At 41.5% G+C, this 16,349-nt stretch overlaps 1 protein-coding gene across 6 annotated transcripts in view; it reads right to left on the minus strand.

Annotated features, from left to right (window-relative positions):
* ORC4 (origin recognition complex subunit 4) overlaps window positions 1-16,349 on the minus strand; it is a 66,301-nt gene continuing 49,952 nt past the window's right edge. For 5 of the 6 annotated variants that reach the window (XR_007359199.2, XR_007359200.2, XR_007359201.2 and 2 more), the window contains 6 exons: window positions 13,119-13,205; window positions 7,414-7,522; window positions 2,808-2,903; window positions 2,660-2,727; window positions 1,525-1,786; window positions 261-364 (listed from right to left, as the gene is read on the minus strand). Coding sequence is in view for 1 of the 6 variants with exons in the window: in XM_048870258.2 (XP_048726215.1) it covers window positions 176-364; window positions 2,660-2,727; window positions 2,808-2,903; window positions 7,414-7,522; window positions 13,119-13,205 (549 nt within the window). In the remaining 5 variants the exon portion in view is untranslated. Of the gene's footprint in view, window positions 365-1,524; window positions 1,787-2,659; window positions 2,728-2,807; window positions 2,904-7,413; window positions 7,523-13,118; window positions 13,206-16,349 lie in introns of all 6 variants that reach the window. The other variant, XM_048870258.2, reaches the window with a different exon arrangement.

The raw sequence follows: 16,349 nt of genomic DNA on the forward strand, positions 1-16,349 counted from the left end.
TCATTTTCTTGACTTTATTTTCAATATCATGGAACACTTCAGAAAAGTACACCATATTTAAAAAAAACACATGCTCTTAATGTCAAGTGAATGAGCAGTATCCACTGAAATTATGCTGAGTCAACCCAACTTATTGTATTTCACCTTAATGTGGTTTTAATAAGCTTCAGAAAGTTCACAGCCAACTCAATGAGGATGTTGCCCACTGTTTCACATCTGTTGGGCAGTTTGGATACACCTGCAAAGCATCCATTATTTGATTATTGTCCAAAAGTAGCTTCATTAGTAGGTATTCTCTCTGAGCACGCACAGACAGTCCTTCTATTGGTTTTATTAACTCTAGTTGTAGCAAGTGTTCAAAAGCCTAAAGAAAAAAACAAGCAAGTCTGGGGTAAGTCAAACATTTTCCAGTCTACAACCACCATTCTGAATAGCCCACATAGGACACATTTTACAGTAGCAGAAGCAGCAACTACTATAGACAAATACAGCTGCTTGTACTCCTCCGTTACTCAAATGCCCTGTTCTTGCAAAAACTAAGTTTTCTGGGCTTGATATACTAACTGGGATTTTTCAAAAAGCCTGAGCAGGATACACTAAAGGTATTCTCACTGGCTGAATGAATTTTGTTCATTGACTTTTCTTTCTAGATCTCCAAAGGATCAAGACAAGTTTGAAAAAGTGGTTTATTAGTTTTGAGCATGTCATTTTTGCAATACCTCACCCACAGTAAGTACAGAATATATAGCCTTCAGTCACTGTTTAGTAACTTGTAGAGTAATGAAATTACTTGATTTTTGTTCAGTTTAACCAAGACAAACTTGTGTAAGATTGAATAGTGAGCTGTCAGTTGCTGGGGCTCATCTGGGAGTGGAGAATTGAAAAGGGTGGTCCATCTTGAACTCTAGGCCATGAGTAGTATTTAAATTATAAAATCTAATGAAAAATTCAAACTTGTGTATATATATCAGATTTAAACCAACCCAGGCCCAATTGATATAATTTACAAAATTAAAAGAATAAACCAGATACTAGAGTTTAAGGCATACAATGTATCATTAAACTGAAAACAATAATTTCTTAATTTCTAGAGTGTCTATGGCATAATTCAGTGTAAGGAAGGAGATTCTATGCTTAAAAATTGAACTCTGCATTTCCTGACTTGTTTGATTTCTCAAACTTGAATGGCAATAGCTAGATTTTCATGATAGACTACAGGGGTGGTAGAGATGCCTTTCGGTCTGGGGCAGTTATATTTCCCCTAGAGTAGCAGCAAATGGATGAATCAGTTGTGAAGGTTATCCTACATAAGTCACTTATTCACCACAACTTACAAGAATTATTTCAGAAATATTTAACCCTATAAAGCCAAGCTCCCTTAATAAGGTGAAACTAGCAGTACAGTCTTGGAGCAAATAAACTTAAAATCCTCTTCATGTAAAAAAAAAAAGTCACAATGTTAAGGTTCCTCCCAACAGCTCAGTCAAATGCTTCCTTATGGAAGAGGAAAATTTTTGTACTTACATGAAAGCTTCCTTTCACTAAGCACTATAGTCCACAGATCTGTTATGATGGCTCTTCAGGCTACTTGCACTTTTTCAGGCACAGCCATACCTGTCTGTCTGTCACTGGCACAAAGGTGTGTGGCCACACTTGAAGGCCAAGTTAGTTTGAGAATTTGGGAGGTCAAAGGGAACCAGCACAGTTTATCCGCCATGCTGTATTTTTGTGCAAGTGACCCGGAGGACCAGAAACTGAGGTTGAAGTGCTGGAGTCTCATCCAAGTCTAAAGAAAGGCCAGAGAGAAAATGATGGCAGCATAACTCATTTGGGGGGTTCAAGTGAGCAGCAGCTTTTTACAAGCTGACAGGGTCTTCAGGGGCTGGACCACACCCTTTTCTGCTAGTGACTGATAGGTCTAGTTTTATGTCCAAAAGATGCAGGTATGATGAAGATTCACCAACAGATCAGTACACCTTAGTTCCAGACAGAAAAGGGAGTTTCAGCTCTTTACTGATATTAAGCTACCTTGAGCCCTGTTTAAGAGATATTGGAACTTAAACCGGTTACTGATTCAGGACTAAATACTAGCTGTCCTGCACCTTGTATCAGAGTAATTTGGGGGCAGCAAAAAAACCCCTACATGCCACACAAGGCAACACTTTAGAAGTCTGCTAGAAACCAGAATACTGTCTTTCTGAATAAAAGGCTCTATATCAATTGAAACAATTATCTCCACGCAAAGGAATGACAGTCTAAATTCACTCACTGCCAAACTTATCCCTTGATAAATGGCAACGGGTGCTTGGGTTCAGCTGCTGAACTCTTTAAAAATAAAGTCCACTTTGGTAAGGTATGTAATGTTTCAATAAGTCAGATATTAGCCCCCCCCAAAATTCTGTCTTTATATTTAACCATGGACACTGAGATACAACACCCATCCAGCAGATGGCAGTACAAGTACCACACAAATGTGTTTTTCATTATAAGAGACCTTTCTGATCGTTTTATTATCTACTATCCAATCACTTTACACAGCAAAATCCCTTAGAGCTTTAGCTATGGAACAGATATCAATTTTTAAAAGTAGCTCCCAGAAACCTATAACCCAAGTACAGATTAATATCTAGGTATGTAAGGAAACAAATTAAGGGTTTACCTTCATAACAACAGGTTTCTCAAAGTTGTACATGGAATGTGCTTTCCGTTGTATGAACTTCTGAAATTCTGTACCAAGGAAAATGATATTACTTGAGTAACAGTAAAGTGATATTTATAGATTTTTAAAGTTGATACTTTCATCTCACCATTATAGACCATTTGAAAATTAAATGGTTCTCCTTCATAAACATCATTTAAATGTTTCATAGCTATAATTAGGCAGATTTCCAGCACAGACAAACCTATATGGAGAAAAGAAGATATTTGGAACGGTCATTCACATGTATATGCATGTTTCTAGGCACATTAAAATACAGGCACATTTACAATATAGCATTACTTTGAAATTAACAGAAGCACATCAACAATTCAAAATTACTGTTATATATAACTTTAAGGGTTGAACAAGAGCCGTAAAAGCTGACTAGATTAAACTTAAACATCTCTCCTCATTTTTTCCTCAGTGAAACTCAGGGTATGTCTGCTGTTGCGGCAATGCTTTAAACGTGGCTGTGTAGTGGCAGCTCCATCACTAATAAAACCATCTCTGCAAGAGGAGTAGCACTGTCTACACTGCCACTTACAGCGCGGAAACTTGTACCGTTCATGGGGGTGTTTTTTTACACCCTTGAGCGAAGGAAGTTTCAGCACTGTAAGTGGCAGTGTAGTTAAGGCCTCAGACTTATATGCGATCAAATGTAAACTGAAGTAGCGTTATAGGAGTTAAATTCCTATCCTTCTGAAAGGCAGGTAAATCAGCTGGCCCTGCTGCCTGTTGTACTGCTTTAATAACTCAGGAAGTTTAGGAAAAGATTTTTAAGACACCAAACAAAAGGCCTTCAATCTTAAAGCCCTAAGGAAGCTAAATGTCAGCTTAAGATAAATTGTGTCTAATGGTCAAGTTAATCAATCCTTTGATAAGTATATCACCACCACCCGATTACATTAATGAATCACTAAACAATTATTACACTGACACCCTTACCTTGGTGTATATAGTGTAGTAGTGGCCACATCAGTCCCAGCATATTAGAGAGACAAGGTGGGTAAGATGTCTTTTATTGGACCAAAATCTGTTAGTGAGAGATACAAGCTTTCAAGCCCCACGGAGCTGAAGAACAGCACTGTGTGGCTCAAAAGCTTCTCTCACCAACACTGGTCCAATAGAAGACATTACCTCACCCACCTTGTCTGTCTCTCTACATTTACCTTAGTAATAGTTTTACCACTGGGACATTTATTTCTCAACTTACCATTTGCACATTTTCTGGGCTACTTCAGTTCAGCCCATCTCGTTAGAAACAAGTTAACTTCTGATTGCTATTTGGTATTTCCCATTCACCTTTTTATAAACAGGTATCTATTAAGAATCATCACCACTAGTAGTATCTCTCATGGAAGGGAGGCCAAACCCAACAATTAATTTTGGGTTTATATAAACATGTCTCTTTCCTTGTCAGAGACCAGTAAGCAGACAAGCATATTAAAAGAACTACCTTCTCACCCATAAACCAAACAGAAATGAGCCTTAGTGTGCTCCCAGAAAGTTAAGAGAAACACACAAACCTAGATTGTCAGGCCAATAGGGACAAGTCAATTCTAGAGCTGTGGCCAAGGTATTCTGAAACAAATCAAGGAATTTTTAGCTAAAAGTATTCCTCTAGTTAGGTAAAGCATAGAGAAAAATCAATCGTGGAGAGCCAGGCCCTGAAGTGTGTGTGTTTTAGAGCAACAATCAATGCCTTGAATTGTATCAGAAACAAGGCAGTGCAGTTCCAAAAGCACATCTGTAATATGCACCATTCATGAAACTGAGAAATATTGGGGCAGCTGTATTTTGCTGTGGCTGAAGTTGGAGTAGTCCTTAGGTATATCTTCAAGAAGAGCTCACTGCAATAATCCAATGGAGGTGTCCAAGATATAGATTGTTACAGTGCCCACAGAGAAGCATTTTGGGACATTGACCATACAGAAACAGTTGAGGATCCAAAGACTTAGGTCACCAACTTTGGTAGCAAAAGGTCAGCACAAGCCCTGTTGCTGCACATTCCCCCCCCAGCCCAAGGGTCAGAAATCAGCTCTCAGTTCAAGTTGATTTCTTAGTGCAGCACTTGCAGCTCTTATTTGAGCGATGCCTCAACCAGCTCATTCATTTAAACCCATCTTGTTTAGGACATTGGAGAAGGATCTACTAGACTGAAGAAAAGGAGAAACAGAACTTCAGATCATCAGTAAACTAATGGCACTACACCTCAAGCCATCTCATTCTTCCCTACTGGTCTGACAATATGAGTGATAAAACAGAACTGCAACTTATGTCTGTCAAGGTTCCTCCCCCACTCTGAACTCTAGGGTACAGATGTGGGGACCTGCATGAAAAACCTCCTAAGCTTTTCTTTACCAGCTTAGGTCAAAACTTCCCCAAGGTACAAAATATTCTACCCTTTGTCCTTGGATTGGCCGCTACCACCAAACTAATACTGGTTACTGGGGAAGAGCTGTTTGGACGCGTCTTTCCCCAAAAAATACTTCCCAAAACCTTGCACCCCACTTCCTGGACAAAGTTTGGTAAAAAGCCTCACCAATTTGCCTAGGTGACTACAGACCCAGACCCTTGGATCTTAAGAACAATGAACAATCCTCCCAACACTTGCACCCCCCCTTTCCTGGGAAATGTTGGATAAAAAGCCTCACCAATTTGCATAGGTGACCACAGACCCAAACCCTTGGATCTGAGAACAATGAAAAAGCATTCAGTTTTCTTACAAGAAGACTTTTAATAAAAATAGAAGTAAATAGAAATAAAGAAATCCCCCCTGTAAAATCAGGATGGTAGATACCTTACAGGGTAATTAGATTCAAAACATAGAGAACCCCTCTAGGCAAAACCTTAAGTTACAAAAAGGATACACAGAAATAGTTATTCTATTCAGCACAATTCTTTTCTCAGCCATTTAAAGAAATCATAATCTAACACGTACCTAGCTAGATTACTTACTAAAAGTTCTAAGACTCCATTCCTGGTCTATCCCCGGCAAAGACAGACTATAGACAGACACACAGACCCTTTGTTTCTCTCCCTCCTCCCAGCTTTTGAAAGTATCTTGTCTCCTCATTGGTCATTTTGGTCAGGTGCCAGCGAGGTTACCTTTAGCTTCTTAACCCTTTACAGGTGAGAGGAGCTTTCCCCTGGCCAGGAGGGATTTCAAAGGGGTTTACCCTTCCCTTTATATTTATGACAATGTCCCAGGAAACTGCTCTTCTGCCTCAAGGGTTACCACTTAAAACTAACCTCTGGCTCCCTTTACAGAGAACATTACTTTCTCCTCCAGCCATGAGGGAAGGCAGATGATCAGGGAAAGAAGCCTCATATTACCTTTGTCCATACTATCTTTCTGTAGATAGGGCACAGGAGACAGAAGTTCCCTAACTATAGCACCTTTGACAAGACCTACATTCTCATTTTAAAAAAAACAAACCCTGTTGTCAAGGTTCCTCCCCCACTCTGAACTCTAGGGTACAGATGTGGGGACCTGCATGAAAAACCTCCTAAGCTTATCTTTACCAGCTTAGGTCAAAACTTCCCCAAGGTACAAAATATTACACCCGTTATCCTTGGAATGGCCGCTACCACCACCAAACTAATACTGGTTACTGGGGAAGAGCTGTTTGGACGCGTCTTTCCCCCCAAAATACTTCCCAAAACCTTGCACCCCACTTCCTGGACAAGGTTTGGTAAAAAGCCTCACCAATTTGCCTAGGTGACTACAGACCCAGACCCTTGGATCTTAAGAACAATGAACAATCCTCCCAACACTTGCACCCCCCCTTTCCTGGGAAATGTTGGATAAAAAGCCTCACCAATTTGCATAGCTGACCACAGACCCAAACCCTTGGATCTGAGAACAATGAAAAAGCATTCAGTTTTTTACAAGAAGACTTTTAATAAAAAATAGAAGTAAATAGAAATAAAGAAATCCCCCCTGTAAAATCAGGATGGTAGATATCTTACAGGGTAATTAGATTCAAAAACATAGAGAACCCCTCTAGGCAAAACCTTAAGTTACAAAAAAGATACACAGACAGAAATAGTTATTCTATTCAGCACAATGCTTTTCTCAGCCATTTAAAGAAATCATAATCTAACACATACCTAGCTAGATTACTTACTAAAAGTTCTAAGACTCCATTCCTGTTCTGTCTCTGGCAAGAGCAGCACACAGACAGACACAAACCCTTTGTTTGTCTCCCTGCTCCCAGCTTTTGAAAGTATCTTGTCTCCTCATTGGTCATTTTGGTCAGGTGCCAGCGAGGTTACCTTTAGCTTCTTAACCCTTTACAGGTGAGAGGAGCTTTCCCCTGGCCAGGAGGGATTTCAAAGGGGTTTACACCTTCCCTTTATATTTATGACACCTGTAAAAAGTTCACTCATATCCAGAGACCAGGAGTGAAAGATCTGGTATGAAAGCATGGAGTGCTTCTATCAACCAACACTTAGACTAGAGGACCAAAGACACTTCATTGCTTCAAAAGTAAGGTAACAGGATGTAATGGGAAAGTAGCGGGGGGCACTACCCAGGGGCAGAGATGTTCCCCCACCAGGGAGCTGAACTAAAGGGGACTTGTGAGGAAGAAGACAGTTTCCTGAACTTTACTTGTCCAGTGCAAGAGAAGAACTTAAGGGCCATCACCTTAGCACCTTCAGGGTTTCTATATTCACAAATTATTAAAGTAAAAAATACTGGAATTTACCATGTACAATGTTTGCTTTTGAGTCCATTCTGCACAATTTGCTTGCTTCAAGAAGATCTGATCCAGTCATAAATGGGTGAGATACTGTTATGCTACTTAAAGCAAGCATCTGAAAATAAAGCAAGAGAAATGTTTCTTATACAAATATTGATTATATACATTCCATACTCATGACATTCATATGTGAAAGTGTATATGCTTCCTAGAGTAATCAATGGGAAACATTTATAAATAAAGCTGATATGTGCATTTACAGAGGAAGTTACAACACTAAAGGCAGCTAAAAATCTGGCAGCTAGTTCATTAATACAACTGACTCATCTTGAGTTATTTGTTCTGAAGACTGGAGAAAGAAAAACCTTATATCTGGGTAACAGTACAGCCTAGCCACATTTAGATTCCAAACGCAAAATGACAAGACACTAATAGCTCACAAATTGATGCAATGAATGGCTGAAAACACAAATTTCAATGAAGAATTGGCCTTAAGTGATATTCCTAATTAATTAGCTTTCACTTGACCTTCAAGTGACTATCCTACTATGAACATCATTTCAAATATACTACTTTTGTATACAGGGAGGAGCAACTTGCCCAATGCACTTATAGAAAATGAAAGTTAGCTGACCCTGTGGAGTATAGAGACAAGGTTCCCCAATAAGTTTATATCTATCCTGCAAGATACAAAGTTATATCAATTACAGTTTATATTTAAATGTTTTTGTGGGCAGAACCCAATTACTAGTTTAGAAGACATGCCAGAATTTTTAGAAAGTACAGAACAACTAACACTAATTTTAGAAAATTCAGAATACAGTAGACTGATACTTTTTTATGGCTGATAACTGAAGACCAACATTAAAATGACATTTGAGCCAGTAATAATACAATGCAAATAGAAATTAATTTGTTTCAGACCAGACTGGTATCCCATACCACCATTGTACATTTGTTTTAATTTCAGAATTTATACAAATTCACAAGGCAAGTATTTAAGAAAGCTGCTAATAACTTACTCTTAAATACACAGCCAAGCAATGTTCTTCAGTGGAACAGAAAGATATAATTTTAATTCTTTAAACCTGCATATTAGATGGTGGTGGGAGGAAACAGGCACATTAACAGGAGATTAAATCTCAGCCATGGCAGATTTACTTTTTAAAACAATAAACATTTGAAGTTTTCTGTCCTGTCTTGTGAGCTATGGGTTTTATTGCTGTCTCCCACACTCCTGTGGGTCCATCTGAAAGAAGGCCTGGTTTCTACCCCATTCAGTTAAGTGATCATCAAGAATCTTCTACTGAATGTTGACCAGTCCCATATCTTTAGGGTTTTGTCCCAGTGTAAGAATAGAGCATGGTGCTGTAAGCAAAGATAACTGACAACTGTCACAGTCCTTTGCTCCTATCCTGTCTGGTAGTCACTATATTCAGTGGCAGGAAGAAGGAACCAGAACTATCATTCATTCAAGGTATACAGGCATCAGTGCCTCTTTCTTGCCAGTTGAAGGACTGAGTTAGGTAAAAATCAGAGTGAGAAACAGCTAAGACTTCACAAATGACAGCCTTAATGTGAAATGGGAAACATGTAGAATAGAAAGAGGACTATAAAGGTAACTTACCAAAAGTTTTCTGTTGTGAGCCCCTTTTCACTTATCCTACATTTATACCACTGGAATTAGTGAGCAGTATATCTACAGATAAGAGCTTACCTAGAGTGGAGCTTGGACCACTGAATGACTGCACTGCAATTCTGCCATACAGAAATTCAGTAAATACTCACAGATGAAGGCATACAGAGACAGCCTGATGACTGCCTTGCAGCTGGGAGATACTTAAGTCCTTCACACTCCTGAGGTGGTCATGAGGGAACGGGTCTTGGTAAAACCTGTCTAACCTGCAGTTAGTTAGATTTTACCAACAGGGTTATAAGCACCTAGGCTACACTCCCAAGTTCAGTCATTTACTGTAGCCTTACAAACAGCTTTGCTGTTGCTGAAGTACTGAACTTTTCTGAATTACTGAGTCTGAGCAAGACAAAACTTCAGGGCCTGTTCCACATTAAGGGAATATAAATTCCATTGAAGAGAATTGAAAGGTTCTTGACATAATGAAGTAAAATAATTATTTCTGAATTAAACTTAAGTAACCAACTGCAGGGGTAAGTAAAAATGTGCTGATATAGGAAAAAAATTAAGGTAGAAAGATAACTAGCAAGGTCATCCGATTCCTTGCACTGAAGTCACCAATTACAAACTAACTCGAGAGAAAGCAACCTCCGGGATACTGTTCCCACAGGTTCAAATGGCAGACAACTACATTCAAAATTAAGGGAAAGTCCTATTAAGGGGAAACTGGGCTGCACGTGGGGTGCTGTAATGAGACGAACAAAATCTGTATTCTGACCTCCTCTTATTGCCAAAGAGTAAACTCAGGGCTCACCTCACCTTCAGCCCCTTTTCCAAGCCAAACAAGGAATTCAGGACATGCTAGAGAGAACAATTCAGCACCTCAGCCCTTTTATTTTGACTACTGGTAAAGGTATTCCAGAACCAGGTAAAGTTATCTCTGAGAGGCAGTTAGGTTAGAGCGGAAACCACTTAGCCCCCAGGAAACAAAAGCTAATTGTTCCAAGCTGCAGAAGATGCTTTAGCCTCAGGATAACAGGTCAAGTTTCCAGGGGAATATCAATAGAGGACTGTGGCCAGTGCTCATGGTGTTGGACAATCCGAAGCAATAGATCCAGAGAAATTCTCAGCTTCGTCCTGTTTAATTTTTCTTGGGCTAGATACCAGGGAAGCAGCAGCTCAATTCTCTGTTCCTATCCCCTGAGAAAATATCTTTTCCCAAGACAGTTGGGTTAAATTCCTGTAGTGAAATCTACGCAGTCTACCCTCACTTGTTAACACAGCAAACCAGAATGTAAAACTGTTGTTCAAAAGTGGTTCCATGCTCAATACAGCTGAGCAAATAGCACATGGAGATCTGGATATTGAGGAGGGCACATTTCTTGGGCTGATAAACTGCTCAAGTGAACTCACCAGCCTGATAGGATGGCGGCATGTTTAATGCAGAGAAACTTAGCTCCCTGGCGTCCAAAGGGGAAGAGCAGCACAGAAAGGATTCTTGGTTGGGATGTGCACAGAGTTCCTCAGGTAAGTGTGTGCACCATCTCTGGAAAATAAAGTTCTGCAGGAGGCATAAGCAGAATCTGACCCAATTGTGCCAAATCCGCTCAGAACACAGTGATTTATCTGCTGAAAAGTGTGGCTGACACAGGTGAGGAAAGATTCTAATATGTCATACCTTGATATTTGGTTACCAAGGCTGGAAGCAGATAGGAATTCCCTGCAGAAGAGGTGTCTGTGGTCTGTAAGAGAGAAACTGTTCATGGACTGGAGAGGAGATTGAGGTTTGAATCATGTTCAGGCAGAGATACAATGTGAATAATTTTCCTCATTCAAGTTGGTTATGAAGGTTAAGGGTTTTGCAGAAAACACACAAGTCAGAGGCAAGACCAAAGGACGGGCAGAAGTGGATGTTCTGGTTACATCGTAAAGTGTTGGTATTGCCAATGTGTTAACATGAGGGGGGAGAAAAGTACAGATCCTACAGGTGCACAATGCAAAAGAAGTTGCAGGGTGAGATGGGTTGAAGAATAGACAAGAGGAGTGGTTCCAATTCAGAATTTTCTACAGCAGATCCAGTAGTTGAGTTTCAAAGTGGACAAGAGCTCCATGTGCACTAGTAAACAATGGAATATCAGGAGTAAAATCCCTAGCCTCTGGTCAGGAAGTGGAGGTGTAGGGTCAGAGACAAGACAGATGGCCTTTTTGTTCAGAAGATCTCAGCTGTCTACCTCTACATTCCAGATTTGATGGGCAGGAGGAGATCCAGGAAGGAACTGTGGCATATCCTAAACTAATCTCTTCTTGTGTACAGGTACTGAAGATCCATAATTCCAGGCCTAAGAGAAAGATCTGAATTGACCTTCTAATGCAGTGGTGGGTCCGTCAGGGTAATTGCTGGCAGGCCGCGAGACAGTGTTTACATTGACCACCTCCAGGCATGGCTGCAGGCAGCTCCCAGTGGCTGCAGTTCGCCGTTCCTGGCCAAAAGGAGTTCTGGAAAGCAGCGCAGGCCTCAGGGATGTGCTGGCTGCCGCTTCCCACAGCTCCCATTGGCCGGGAACGGCGAACTGTGGCCACTGGGAGCTGCGAGTGGCCGTGCCTGCGGACAGTCAATGTAAACACCGTCTCGTGGCCCATCAGTGGATTACCCTGACTGGCCACATGCGGCCTGCGGGCCAGAGGTTGCCCACCACTGTTCTAATGGAATGACTGAAAAAGGGGTAGGGTGCTGGCCAGCAAGGCTGTATTAGGGCTGCTTGAGGTCAGCGTTCAGCAATGCAAAAAGGAGTTCTGTCTGTTGGGAATCTCCTTCATAAAGAAGTGAAGGATCCCTGGACTGCCCTGGAACAAGATTGCCTCCAAGTGGAGGACTGGTGTAAGCCCCTTCCCTCTGAAAACCTTGAGAACACTAAGAGGACTTGGTCGATGGATATTTGAGAGATTTGGCCAGATTCTTCCCAAAAAGCTGCTTAGAGGGCAGCTCTGCCAATCTGTGTTCCTCTCTGCACTATAATTAGGAACCCAGTTGTTGTGACAGCCCACCATGGAAACCCACGACGGCTGAAGACCACATCACAAAAGGTATGAAGCCACTTGAATGGCCCCAGATAATACCCAGTTCTTCCCTCTTGGGCTTGAGGGAGACCAGGAAACCAAAACACCTTCTTTAAGTCTACTTAGGAGAGATCAAAATAGGCTTGTACTGGGAGGAAAAGGAACCTGATGACAGAGAGACTGAGGAGAAGGAGGAGAGTAGAGATGAAGGCAGTGGCAAGGAAGGTTAGAAGATATGGGGAGATGGTCAATGGGAGGTTGGGGGAAGAGAGTGTCCATGACAGGAAAAAAAAAGAGCATATTAAGAGGCAAGAGAGGAAAACGTAGGGGGTAAAAAAGTGGAACAGGGAGACAATCAGAACTTATTGATCTTCTCTGAAGAAATAATTAGGATCCTGTCTGGAAAGGGAGGAAAGAGTGGGAGAAGAATGTGAGGCGGGAGTCAAAGATTAGGAAAAAGCAGCTACGGCTACAGACTTGCAAGTAGGCTTGTGCGGGAAGTAGTACAGCTGTGTGGTTAAGATAGCGGAAGTAAAGGGACTCTGAAGAAGTAGAAATAGTTCAGATTCAGCAGTTAGAGGTAGGAAAAAATCTTATTCAGGGCAAAATATGATTAACTGGATGTTGTCTCTTAAGAGTGAAATGCTTTAAACATTCATTCTATATGTGTACACTATATAGCTCAGCAATACATTTTATAATAAAGCAAGGACTAAATCTGAACGAAGCAGTTGACTACACAGTCAAATAATGAAGACTCATGAACCATAAGTGTATCCTTAAATAAAAGCACAGTCATAAATCAGTACAATTATTCATATACTTAATAAGGAATAAAATATGCACTAGTGAATGAAGGAATGTACAAATATACACTGCTAATGACATTTGAAAAAACCTATCCAAGAAGATGTTTCAAGTAAAGCTCAATTAATTTGTATGAAAAATAACTAGCTTACAGGCTACTGTATTAGCAATTTCATGATTTAACAATATTTTAGAGACAAATATCAATACATACCAATAGCATGTGAAGTGATCGCAGGTCTTTGCTGCAGTGGAAATGATTTCGTAGCACATCTTGCACTGTTCTGTCTTCTGAAAGAGACTAAAAATGGAATTTTTAAGATGTACTGTTTCTTGACCAACTGGAAAATTCTTGGTCATCTAACCAGACCTATTTTTATTATCCAATATTAATATTTATTGTGGAATCAGAGCAAAATTCTGGAAAAAAAATTCACTGAAATCTCTTTTCAGGGGGAAAGACAGGCCAAGCTCTTGTAGAGAACATTTCCACAAGTATAAACTTGAAAAAAGTGAAATTACAGTCCATTTTATATTGAACTAGGCAATACTAAACATGCCACCACTAGCTGAATCCCCTTTCAGCTCTAAAATACATATTTTATGGTGCACTCTCAATGTTTTGCCTAATTATATGATCACTGTAGAACTTCTTGATTATATATACACACCTATTGAAAAAGGTTACTGAAAGAAATTCATGTATTTTCTCATTTGTATCCATATTTTAATGGTTTTAAAACCACATCTGATTCTTAATCATTTAACTAGCTGTACACAAAGCAATTCAACTTGCCTTCTCTGATAAACTTATCTCCTCTGGCCAACACTTAGTTTTTTGTAAATCAACCTCTCAGCAGACAAGTTTATAGTCTCTTTAAATGAGAAATCCTCCACTGTATTTCCATACTATTGAGACTCTTCAAATGGATTATTCAAATGATACTCCCTCTCCTAAGATCTCACTTAGGCCTGGTCTACACTATATGTTTATGTTGACATAAGCTGCCTTGCATCGACCTAGCTGTGGAAGTGTCTTCACTTAAATTTAGCTCCCGGGTGCCTCTACACCAATTTAACACCACCACCTCCCTGACTGGCATAGAGTCATGGTTGATGTAATTAGCTCAGCAGCGTGTCAGTGTAGCTATTGCATTGCTTAGGTTGACTGACTTTCTTTCAGGAGCCATCCCATAAGGTCTGGGAAAAGTGGAACAGATTGCTTAGCATAAAGTAGTTATCCTTGAATGGTCCCTTGAAATGTGGTAAGTGGTCCACTAACATCCCTGCAGGTTTCCTTTGAGAAAGGGGGGTTCCAAAGAGGATGGAGCTAGGCTGTTCTCAGTGGTGGCAGATGACAGAACAAGAAGCAATGGTCTCTGTTGGATATTAGGAAAAACTATTTCACTAGGAGCATGATGAAGCACTGGAATGGGTTACCTAGGGAGGTGGTGGAATCTCTATCCTGAGAGGTTTTTAAAGGCCTGGCTTGACAAAGGCCTGGCTGGGATCATTTAGTAGGGGTTGATCCTGCTTTGAGCAGGGGGTTGAACTAGATGACCCTCCTGAGGTCTCTTCCAACCCTACTCTTCTGTGATTCTAAGCAGGGCTTTGGAGCTGTGCTCTGGCTCCGCTCCAGCTCCAGGCAAAAACCTGCAGCTCCGTGCTTCAGCTCCAGGCACTGCTCCAAAACCCTGATTAAGAGTACTGATAGGTCAGATACAGAGTGACTGCATTATGAAAAAAAAGTGTTCGCCCACAGGTGATATGGTGGGGTTTTTTTTCCCCTATGACAGTTCATTCAAGAGCATAGTGATTGGTTTCACCCACATAGTTGGTGTGGGAGCATTTAGTGCACTGGTGAGGTATACCACATTTGTATGACTCACGGACCTTGAAAGAGGTGTTGTGGAGGGTGTTGATCATTGTAGCAGTGGAGATAGGTCTGCAGGTTTTGCATCTGTTGTGGCAGGATCTGGGGCTTGTTTTAGCTGGTGTGTCCTGATCTGGGACTAGGGCACCAAAACGGGGCGGGAGGGTTGGTGGGGGGGGGGGTTATCAAGGGGCCTTGGCTCTGCCACTTTTTGAAAGTGAATGGGCATGGCCTGTCCACTTTTTGCCCAGGCCTGGCCCCTTGCCCCTCCTCTTCCCTTTGAGGCCCCGCCCACAGCCAAGCCCAGCCCAGGGAGCCTAAGCAGTTGTGGGGAGCCATGGACCCACCATCTGCCCAGGGTGGGGAAGGCCCCCCAAAGAGCAGCCCCTGGCCAGTATCCCTGCCTCCTGGGCCCCTCTCCTAGGGCAGATTGAAGGTCCGTGGCTCCCCACAGCTGCCCAGGTGGCTTTTGCCATGGCCCGGCTGCTGCTGTTCAGCCCCACCACCAGGCCAGACTGGAAGCTGGAGCTGGGTTGGGGTAAAAGCTGCACAAGCAGCTGTGAGGAGCCACTGACCTTCCTCCTGCCTTGGACAGGAGGCCTGGGGACACGGGTCAGGGGCTGCTCTTGGGCCCATCCACTCTGGGCAGATAGAGGGCCCAGGCTCCCTGGCCAGGCTCCAGCTTGGCTGGGGGCAGGGCCTCATCCCGCCCCTCCATGCGCATGCGCACACACCCACACACACACTTTTAGGCAGAATCAGCCGCCCCACTGTGGGAACTTGCTTCTGAGGAGGAAGAGCTTGGAGTTTGAAGGTCAAACGAGGGATTTTAGGAAGAAGGGGCTAAAACCAGGTCCTTTTTAATGTAGCAGAGAAAAGAACAACAAGATCCAGTGGCTGAAAGCTGAAGCCAGAGAAATTCAAATTGGAAATAAGGCACTTTTTATACCTAAAAACGTCTCAAGGCAAGAGGTGGATTCTCTATCTCAGTGTCTTCAAATGAAGATTGAGTGTCTTTTTGGAAAATATGCTTTAAACAAATGAATAATTGAACTCGATACTGAGGTAACTGGGTAAAATGTAATGGCCTATAATTTTCACATGGCCAAGCTAGACTATCTAGTGGTTACATCTGGCCTTAAACTTTATTAATTTAATATCTGCTCTTCATACAAAGTGCCATGGGTTCTTTAATGGCCAGAAACAGGACCTCTAAGGTTCTTCGGAAAGACAGCACAAACGATCACTCTGTGGTTCTAATGCTATTCTGGGGCATTCTGACTCAATAGCTCACCGAAGTGCTATCGAGTCACCAGCACTATTTCCTTTCCCAGATTTGCTTTCCCATCCACGTGCTGCTCAGTACCTAACTGACAGATCTAACACAGCCCAAGGCAGTTTCATATCACAAATAGTGAAATACAGCTAGAGATATACATGTTAACAATCAGCTTATTAAACAAAGTCCAAGGTTTCATTCACAATACAAGCTATATCATATGTACACAGTTTCTTCAAGGCACATGGTCAGTGTAAACGTCATTCCCTCTCAAGAGAGCTTAAATCCAAGCA

This window comes from Caretta caretta, chromosome 11 (genome assembly GCF_965140235.1).
Source record: "Caretta caretta isolate rCarCar2 chromosome 11, rCarCar1.hap1, whole genome shotgun sequence".
Classification (NCBI taxonomy): Eukaryota; Metazoa; Chordata; order Testudines; family Cheloniidae; genus Caretta; species Caretta caretta.